At 36.3% G+C, this 9248-nt stretch overlaps 2 protein-coding genes across 9 annotated transcripts; one reads left to right on the top strand and one right to left on the bottom strand.

Annotated features, from left to right (window-relative positions):
- The first annotated feature begins 205 nt into the window (after positions 1 to 205).
- LOC117923608 (pyruvate, phosphate dikinase regulatory protein 1, chloroplastic) lies at positions 206 to 5599 on the top strand. 3 transcript variants are annotated; one of them, XR_004652650.1, is made up of 4 exons: positions 206 to 841; positions 1714 to 2353; positions 2541 to 2794; positions 4229 to 5599. XR_004652650.1 is itself a non-coding variant. In XM_034841984.1 (3 exons), exons 1-3 carry the CDS (start codon positions 311 to 313, stop codon positions 2642 to 2644), a joined length of 1275 nt encoding a protein of 424 aa, XP_034697875.1. In that variant the 5' UTR covers positions 206 to 310; the 3' UTR covers positions 2645 to 3048. The 3 variants fall into 3 exon arrangements, 1 of the variants encoding a protein (XP_034697875.1); XR_004652651.1 differs by having other exon boundaries at positions 4234 to 5599; XM_034841984.1 differs by lacking the exon at positions 4229 to 5599 and having other exon boundaries at positions 2541 to 3048.
- Positions 4352 to 7415, bottom strand: LOC117923613. 6 transcript variants are annotated; one of them, XM_034841991.1, is made up of 6 exons: positions 7119 to 7415; positions 6735 to 6923; positions 6378 to 6572; positions 5923 to 6031; positions 5180 to 5420; positions 4352 to 5028 (listed from the first exon to the last, which is right to left on the bottom strand). In XM_034841991.1, the coding sequence occupies exons 2-6, from the start codon at positions 6774 to 6776 to the stop codon at positions 4938 to 4940; spliced, it is 678 nt and encodes a 225-aa protein (XP_034697882.1). In that variant the 5' UTR covers positions 6777 to 6923; positions 7119 to 7415; the 3' UTR covers positions 4352 to 4937. The 6 variants fall into 6 exon arrangements, with proteins under 6 accessions (XP_034697882.1, XP_034697881.1, XP_034697884.1 ...); XM_034841990.1 differs by having other exon boundaries at positions 7024 to 7415; XM_034841993.1 differs by having other exon boundaries at positions 6750 to 6923; positions 7024 to 7414.
- Between the last annotated feature and the right edge of the window lie 1833 nt (positions 7416 to 9248).

Genomic DNA, 9248 nt, shown 5'->3' on the forward strand with positions numbered 1-9248 from the left:
TTAACCAAAAAAAAAAAAAGGAAATTAAAAAACAAAAGAAGGATCTTGGGAGAAAAAAAAATAAAAATGAAAGAGTTAGAACCTTTTTGTTATGAGTTTGAATTTTACCCAAAAATTCACTCGAGACAGAAAGAGAGCGTGGGGAGAAATAAGTAGCAGGAATTAGAGAGAAATTCCTAGAGAATGAGAGGGAGATACCGTTTTTGAGGAAATAAAGTAGGATAGTGATATCCAAAATAGTTTTTGTTTCTAATTTCAGAAATATTTGTATTCTTTTAACTAAATATCTCAAGAAACACGTGGGAGGAAAATGAATTCTCAATTCAGCCAGCATTCAATTTCCCAAATTTATTTTATAATTAAGAAAAAAATGATGGCGTCTACCGCCGTCAGCTTTTCCAGTCACCGTCCCACACCTGCCTCAACCACGAATTACCCTAAACCCATCCCCACAAACACCATCTCTCTCCCCAATTCACAAGCCAATCGAGCCGCCTCCGACTCCGACCCTCCGAAATTCAAGGGCAGCCCCCAGCTGAATCGATGGTCCAGGGCCCGAGCCATACGTTCCGGCCGGAAATTAGAGCGACAGGGTCAGCGTTCGCAGGTGGTGGAGATGAACTCTCGTGTTCAGCCTAAGGAGAGCGTGTCGTCTCCCCCGACTTCGGCGTCTGGGGCTCCCGGCAACGATGACGGAGAGGTGAGGACAGGGAAGTCGATATACATGGTGTCTGACGGCACTGGATGGACGGTGGAGCATGCCGTTAACGCCGCGTTGGGGCAGTTCGAACACTGCTTGGTCGATCGTGGCTGTCCCGTAAATACGCATCTGTTCTCCGGGGTGAATATGTCTTTTCATTAAATTACTTGGTTATTTTAGCTTATAATTTTATGTACTTGTAGAAATTTCTGAATTTTCATCTTACATCACGTTTGGAGAGGTGCCTTTTTAAGTAATTTCTTAGATTTTTAAAAATAATTTTCAAAAAATAAGAAAATGTCTTCCAACATTTGTCTACTTTCAAACTTAGAATCAAAATCACTCTCATAAGCATTCTTAATTGGTAATGATTTAAACAATTACTCGCATACTCGAAATTGTATGTCAAAAAGGCAACTTTTAAGTACGGTAACAAAATGCCATGTATTTAAAACATCTTATTTCACTAAACTTTTGCCCCATTTCTTATTGTTTTCTATGTGGATGTCATGTCATGTATTTGCATCATCAACCATTGAAATTTCACCACACATTTTCAATGGTCCAGATCACATGTTTGATATGGTATCATTTCAGCATCATGACATTTTAATATTTTATATATATTAGTATAAGTATTAGTATTATGTTGCTAATAAGAATACGAAAAATATGATCATGCTACCTACAAATTGCTTTCAACTGAAACTTTTGATTCAATCAGTGTGTTCCTTTAGAAGCTCTTTCAATACCCTGCTAAACGATGTACTTAAAACAGTTAAAACAGAGCCTTCTATCATTAGTTTCATCTTCTTCGTTTTTTAATCTATGTTTTCATCACTTTTCACATGTCAAAGAGAAAGTTTGATATATGGGGCTTTCGAAAAATATTGGAAAAAAAAGGAGATTCTGGATTGGATTCTGTTGTATAGGGCTGCTGGAGTTTTGGTCTTAGAACTCTTGCATTAAAATGGATGATTTGAGTATATTTGATGGTCATCTATGCTTGCTAGATTGATGATGTAGAGCCGTTGGTGGAGATAGTAAAGCAAGCAGCTAAAGAAGGTGCAATGCTTGTTTACACTTTAGCTGACCCTTCAATGGCAGAATCTGCCAGACAAGCCTGCAAGCTTTGGGGCATACCATCCACTGATGTACTTGGCCCAATTACTGAGGCCGTTGCTTCCCATCTAGGTGTATCACCATCTGGCCTTCCTCGTGGGGCGCCAGGCAGGAAGTTCCCCTTGAGTGATGAGTACTTCAAGCGAATTGAAGCGATAGAATTTACCATCAAGCAAGATGATGGAGCCCTACCCCAGAACCTGCACAAGGCTGAACTTGTTCTTGCTGGAGTCTCTCGTACAGGGAAGACACCCTTATCAATTTATCTGGCACAGAAAGGATACAAAGTGGCAAATGTGCCTATTGTGATTGGTGTAGAATTGCCCAACACTCTGTTTGAGGTAGAGCCAGAGAAGGTTTTTGGTTTGACCATAAATCCTGTTGTCTTACATACAATCAGAAAAGCGAGGGCAAAGAGTCTGGGCTTCTGTGAAGAAATAAGGACTAACTACTCGGAGATGGACCATGTGAGAGCAGAGTTGGAATTTGCTGGCAAGATTTTTGCACAAAATCCCGCCTGGCCTGTAATCGGTGAGAGATTAGCATGTCATGTTTTTCTTATTTGCATTTGGTTTCTACCTCATCTTCTCAACTTCGATTTCCAAACTTGAAGCTTAAAACAGTTAAGAAAAAGAAGAGGATGCTGAAAAATGATGAACAGCATAGTAAATTGTTGCCTGGTTTAATATCGTCATATTGTTACATGCTGTGGTTGCAGAAGTGACAGGAAAAGCAATTGAAGAAACTGCAGCAGTTGTATTGAGGCTTTACCATGACCGGAAGCATAAGTGCTCAATGCCAAGAATCTCGAAACGGTACTAGAGATGGCTAATGGTGGTTCTTGTGCATACTGAATAAAATGCTGGCAGAATGGTTGAGAGCCTATTTCAAGTCAAATCACAGGTTGTAACATATGAGAAGTATAGTTTCCATAGAAGATGATCCTGCTAAATCATTACAATCACTTGAGAGGTGAAATCTGACCAATAAGTGTATCTCATTTTAACTGTTACATTAATATACTTGTCTTCTTTTGTTCTTCCCCCTTCTTGATGGCCATACTATATATCAATAGAATAAAACCATTTGGTTGGTTCTACTGAAATGAAGGCTTTTGTTTGTACAACTGAGTGATATATGCATTTACTTGATCATACAAAATGTACTTAGGAAGATCACTATATATCACTTCTCATGTTGGCTGTTCAAAAGCTTCATTTTCATCTTCTTGCTAGCCTCGCATTCTAATTTTTTTGGGAAGAGCCATCTAATGTTTGCTTTCTGAGGTTAGGGTCAGATGTTGAATATTTTCTTGGGGTCAATTATTTCTCCCAGGCACAAAACCATAGGTGATGATAAACTCTGCTAGAACTAGTAAAGAAATTGACAAGAAATTTCTTATGCTGAGGCAAAGATGGTGGTTTTTTTTGAGAAGGTTGTGATCTAGACATCCCAAGTCTTTGATTCCAATTAATTTTGTTAACATTATTATGCTCTTCTCTTGCAACTGTAATTACGTAATAGTATCTCTGTTTCCTTGTAGTGGAGCATCTACCATGTTGATGAATGTAATCATCTCATGTGATGCTTAGAAGGCCAAGCCACTCTTAATAGGCCATGAAACCTTCATTATACAATGTTCATGGCCTGGAATGGATGCAAAATGTAAACCCAGCTTTGGACACGAAACCATCCAACTTTGGACAGGAAACCATCTTAACACAAATTATTTTGGGGTCTACAATATTGATGAATGTAGTAGTTTAGGAAGAATTGAAACTGTGAATGATACTTCTCATAAATCATTCATGTAATTCTTAAAAGAGGGATGCAGAACATTCATTATTTAGTATAGCAGCCTGGAAGAAGAAAAACCCAAACCCACCTTTAACATTAATCATTTTCGGATTGTTTTGATCTCTAGCGCAGGATTTGTTTTTTCCTCTTTATCTTTCTTTTTTGAGTTTCATTATGAGGTGAATTTGGTTATGAGTTTCTTATTGTGAAAATGGAAACTTCACCTTGACAATTTACTGATTTGTTCTTATCTATGTACCTTGGAGCTGATTCGTAGGCATTTGGTTAACCCAATTTCAGAAGCAACAATGTTCAAAGAAGGAAAGGGCTCTGCAATCAACCCACTGAGCCTTCAATTAAATCAATTACCCCTTCTTTGGAAGTGCATAGTTAGGAAAGATCTCTTGAATTAGAGATTTACTCTTGTTGAAATGGTGCTTGCTTTGAATGAATAATACAGAAGTCACATATAGTTAGTTTCGGGAATTTTGAAAGTACTACTATAGGCAAATCTCCAATGTCTTGGCTAATAATCTTGTTTCTCGTTTGTCTATTGCTTAACCCAGATTTGGAATTTGCTTGCTAACTGCTCTTTCATGCTCATAACAGTGCAGATGAAGCAATCTATGTAAAATTTCTTACTACTTCCTGCAACAAAGTTACAAAGGCAACGCTTGGATTATTGGGAATGTAATGAAGTTGACAAGACCACATATTGTTTCACACAAAAGGTAAGAAGGTCGAAAGTATTCAGAGGCAAATACTTTAATTGTTTACAACTCTCATGGTTGTGCTCCTTCCTTGCCTAATCACATGAAACCCACATACAACAAAAAGGGACAATTGATGTTGGATTGCCAAAAGAGCCAACAGAATAGACAGCATCAGACATGAAGGAAAAAGGGCCGCAGACCGCAGAAACCCATTATCACAGTGAAACAAAAGGGGAAACACAATATCATGTGTTTGAGTCTCTCCCGGTTTCCATCCATACACGGGATTTCGAAAAAAAAAAATACTGAAGATTCTCTGTCACACTGCAGTTGTCCGTCATTCTCTGTCACGCTGAAAAAAGTGAGCTGCTGAGTCTGAAATCCATGTTAATGGAGGTTTGGTTGCCTCCTTTTTGTCTCTTTTCCATCCCCCTTTACCCTCTTGCTTCTTGTTCACCGTCTTGCAGCAAAACTCCTCAAAAGAAAGCCAATTCGCTCACAGTCAAACTAGCTATACATCCATGTCTGTATCTGTTCTACATTCTACTCCTAACTATGGGATATCATCAAATTATTTTGTTCTTCTAAGGAGGTGGTGTGGCTTGTCACTGCTGCCAATCGAGCTCAGCATCATCCCCACCAAGCCTTTTGATTGAAAGGGTGAAGTATATCAGCAATATTGTCCCCATGCTCGACCTGAAAATAAGTAACATTACACCCAAAAAATCAGAGTTATATCCCTTGAGTGGCTGACTTGTCATAAAAAGTACTTGTGAACAACATTATGATTCAATGTGGGGCAGATATGATAAAGAGCTACAGTTATGGAAGTTGGTTTTGAACTTACAAGGTGGCAAAGAAGAAAAGGATCCTCCTGGGATCAATGAGCCAGGAAGGAGAAGCCCGCCTGAAACTGTATCGCCTACTGATGCACCTGCTTTCAGTAATGGTGCTGATGTTGCCTGCCGTGATGGCTATGTGATGATGCACTTGTGACCCCACCGGGTGATGATCTGTGGTCCCTCCTGCTGCTGCTGCCACCACCACTGCGACTGGCTTTTCCAGCGTGCTGCCCCCAGCTAAAGCAGCTTCAGCTCCAAATTTTAACATCAATTTAACAACCCCATTAATCATAAGAGTTACGAATACCAAAAAACAACGCAATAAATCTCTTGTTGGGGTCTTCTATACTATCATTGACATACTTGGAATCAGTAATTTTTATATCTTATAATGATCCAAATCAGTCATGACGCTAACTAGTAAACTAATCTATGATTGACAATCCAGCTAGAAACACTCGGGGCCTCACCCACCTCGATTTGAGGCCAGGGTACAGGTACAGGTTGGTGAGGCAAATTTTTAAATTTTGGCTCACAGTAGGATATGGCCAACTCTTGATTTGTTTAATTCGCTCTGCTACCGTCTTTGCTTTTGCATCAGAGTCTCACATCACGATCAACGGACCTCAGGGGTTCAACCCGTTCCTGACCATGTGATTTGGAGACTTTTTGTTTTTCAGCCAGAGACGTCCTCCTGAATAATAATGTAGATGAAATATAAAAAAAAGTCTTGATTTGTTAAACGTACCTCTTGGTGACGAAGTGGCCAGAACTGCATCTGCGTCGATGGAAGCGACAGAATTGGGCTTCTTCTCGCCGCCGCGCTGCGACCCTTTTCGTGAGAGGCTTCTCTGCAACTTTTCCATCAAAGTCAAACAACACCCATTAGGCCATTATTGGAATTTCAAAAAATATATATGATATTTTATGATTAATCGTTTTTTCTTTATTTAAGAAAATGATAAATATTGGAGAAATTTATGGGCGATGATAATTAGACTACTGAAGGACATTCCATGTTAATGGCCACAAAATCCAAGAGAAAGTACCTCAGAAATGTTCTTTTCTTTTCCTCTGTTTTTTTTTCAAGGATGAAATTATTAATTCGGAGACTAAAATAATCGTAAATGGCCTTTTTTTTGGACGGGAATTGAAGAGATTGATTGATGAGAAAGTTGAACAGAAAGCGAGAGGAAAACTCACTGTGATTCTTGAATTTGCGGTTGTATCTTTATTGACGCCATTAGGGAAGCCTTCCATATCGACAACAAAGCTATCGGATTTTTCGGTTTTGTACTGAAATCCATTGACTTGATCGGAAACCAGTATCTTCTGGGTCTCCTTCTCTTTCATCCCACAATCCTCCGAGGAAGAGTTGGAAGTAGATAACCCTGAATTCTGAAACCGAAATCAAGCACCCCAACACAGAGAAGAGGAGAAAGAACGGTTATTCAGTTGAAACGGATGGCAGATGAACGAGAACGAGAAAAGACCCATGACCCAATGAAACAGTTGCAGAAAAGAAAAAATTTACTAGTACTAAAACGGAACCAAACCCACAAAGAACGCGCTCACCAACTTTGGATTCTCCGCCATTTTCATCAATTTTCACGACACCCAAACAGGAGAAACAAAGAAGAAGAAGAAAAGAACGCCGAGGAGAGTTGTTCTTCTGGTTTCCACCTTCTACAAAACAAAACGTCACCGTTTGCGTACGGAATCGGGCATTAAAGTTTCAACATCCACCACCTGATCCAAATAAAGCAATCAAGCAAACAGCTCCCAACCCAACTGGTCAAAATTTTTAAGATTTTCAATGAATAAAGAAACCGAAAGAAACCAATCAAACCTCGTGAATTCATGGTAAAGCAATAAAACTCTAAAAGACCCCTCTTTCCCTTCTTCCACGCCTACAATTCATTGGCTGAGAGAAGATTTACAGACCTTAATGGAACCAAACAAAGTCTTCTTCTTCTTCAACAGCTGGTGACCATCTTCCAAAAAAGGACCCGTTTGGTTGTAAAATTCAACTACTCCCTGTTAACCACGTTCAGAGCCCTCCACCGCATGAAAGAGACCTCAGAAAAAACAGACCTGTAACCTACTCCCCACAGAAAACTGCATTTTTACCAGAAAATGAAGGAAAACGGCTGTTTAGGAAGGAAAATTGAGATTTTTGTATACCGAGAACTTGAATGGGTTGGTTTTTGAAACATCATTGTAACGCTTTTTAATCCCGTATGCTCCAGTCCATGCTTCCCTTGATTGTGGGTTCATTGGGTTTGATGTACGGTGTATGATTGATTAAGATGTGTGTGTGAATTTTCTTTCGGCTTGTGATTAACTTAAGACTTGGATAAGATAACGCAGGTTTGTGAAGTTTGGCGGCTACATTTGCCTAAAAACAAAAAATAAATAGGGGTGGGTCAGCTTTGAAAGCATGGCTAACGATTCTCGTCGCTTGATTTGGTGGTGGAGGGGGCCGTGGAGGGAGTGGGAATTTTTAAAATTATTTCTTTTAAGATATGTTGTGATTTGGGCATTTATTATAAAACCTATAAAATTTAAACGAGATATGGTAAGTGAAACTTAATTAAAATGTAATTTGAAAAAATATATCTAAAAATAATTTTCTAGAAATATCATATTTAGAAAAATTATCTATATTCACTAAAAATTAACCTTTGATATTTTTACCATATATATCTATTTATCTGTATTTATATTAAAAAGAGTGCTTGTTTGATGAGAAAAAATTGATTAATGGTATTTATTTATTTATTTTATTGTTTTAAAAGATGAAGATTACTTTTCAAATATATGATTATTTTACTCTTTTTAATCTTATAACCTATTATATTATGATTAATTTCATTCACCCCACTAGATTTTAATTAAATACATATAATTTCAATTGATTTAAAATTTTATCAAATATCTATTTTCTCTTTTTATTTATTATTTTTGCTCATCTTTTCTTTTATTTAAAATAAAATAAATATTTAATGAAAGTTTAAACCAATAAAAATTAGCCAAATCTTGGGACGTCCAATGAAATTAAGTGGGGCTTGTCCCGAGCTGTCCACTTGGTTTTATATTTAAGGTTACATTAGTTTATATTGCTATTTATAAGAGGAATCATTTCTTTTTTCATATTAGTTTTTGATGTATTTATATCATTATTCAATGACTCAAATATGATTTAGATTACGTTTGAAAGTGATTTTAAAAAGCATTTATAATATTTATAATATTTAAATGATAAATTTTTTTAAGTATTAGAATATATTAAAAATATTTTATAAAATTACTATCAAACGAGCTCTTAGAGTGAGTTTGACAGTGATTATAAAAAGTATTTATAATATTTAAAAGATAAAAAATTTCAATATAAAGGTTAGAAATACTTCCTAAAAGCATTACCAAATACACTTTTAGAGCTCTTTTGATAGTAATTCTAGAAAGCGTTTTTAATATTTCTAATGTTGGAAAATTTTTATGTTTCAAGTGTTAAAAATATTAAAAACTATTTCTAAAATAACTCCCAAACTCACTCTTAATTACTAGGATCAAAAGTTTAATATGTAATAAATTCTTCTATAAAAAGGATAGATGAAACATTTTTTTTTCTACCTGAAAAATATATTTAATTGAACAAATGTAGAAAAAAAAAATGAATTTCTTAACATATGTATAAATTACCGTTACCGTGACCTTTAATCCAGCATGGAAGAGACAAATCAAAGTGCTTTGAAGAGGGATTTTAGGAATAAATTTTATTTTTTATTTTTTTCTTTTAATTTTGTGTGTTTTTGAGATTTTATAAGATAATTAGTATACCATAAAGTGGTGAACAAAATTAAATCGAAAATTGTAATTATTACGAGTCTCCGCATTAGGGTATTAATATTACCTAAAAAATTGTGTTTTTTTTATACTTGAGTTATGTTTGATTCTTAGATAATTTGAGGGAAAATGTATGGGAAAGAAAATAGGGAGTAAAAGTAAAAGGAAAGAAAAAAAAAAAAAAAGAGTTAAAATTGATGAATTATTCTTATTTGTTACTTTAAATTC

The sequence above is a fragment of the Vitis riparia genome, chromosome 10 (assembly GCF_004353265.1).
Source record: "Vitis riparia cultivar Riparia Gloire de Montpellier isolate 1030 chromosome 10, EGFV_Vit.rip_1.0, whole genome shotgun sequence".
Classification (NCBI taxonomy): domain Eukaryota; kingdom Viridiplantae; phylum Streptophyta; class Magnoliopsida; order Vitales; family Vitaceae; genus Vitis; species Vitis riparia.

What these genes read in the sequence shown, in the direction of transcription:
- LOC117923608 (XM_034841984.1), top strand. Translation starts at nt 311, where the DNA reads ATGAATTCTCAATTCAGCCAGCATTCAATTTCCCAAATTTATTTTATA. An exon ending in ATACGCATCTGTTCTCCGGG is followed by an intron (nt 842 to 1,713) that starts GTGAATATGTCT and finishes TATGCTTGCTAG; the next exon opens with ATTGATGATGTAGAGCCGTT. An exon ending in TCCCGCCTGGCCTGTAATCG is followed by an intron (nt 2,354 to 2,540) that starts GTGAGAGATTAG and finishes CTGTGGTTGCAG; the next exon opens with AAGTGACAGGAAAAGCAATT.
- LOC117923613 (XM_034841991.1), bottom strand. Translation starts at nt 6,776, where the DNA reads ATGAAAATGGCGGAGAATCCAAAGTTGGTGAGCGCGTTCTTT. An exon ending in AGTTGGTGAGCGCGTTCTTT is followed by an intron (nt 6,573 to 6,734) that starts GTGGGTTTGGTT and finishes TTTCGGTTTCAG; the next exon opens with AATTCAGGGTTATCTACTTC. An exon ending in CCGCAAATTCAAGAATCACA is followed by an intron (nt 6,032 to 6,377) that starts GTGAGTTTTCCT and finishes TTGATGGAAAAG; the next exon opens with TTGCAGAGAAGCCTCTCACG.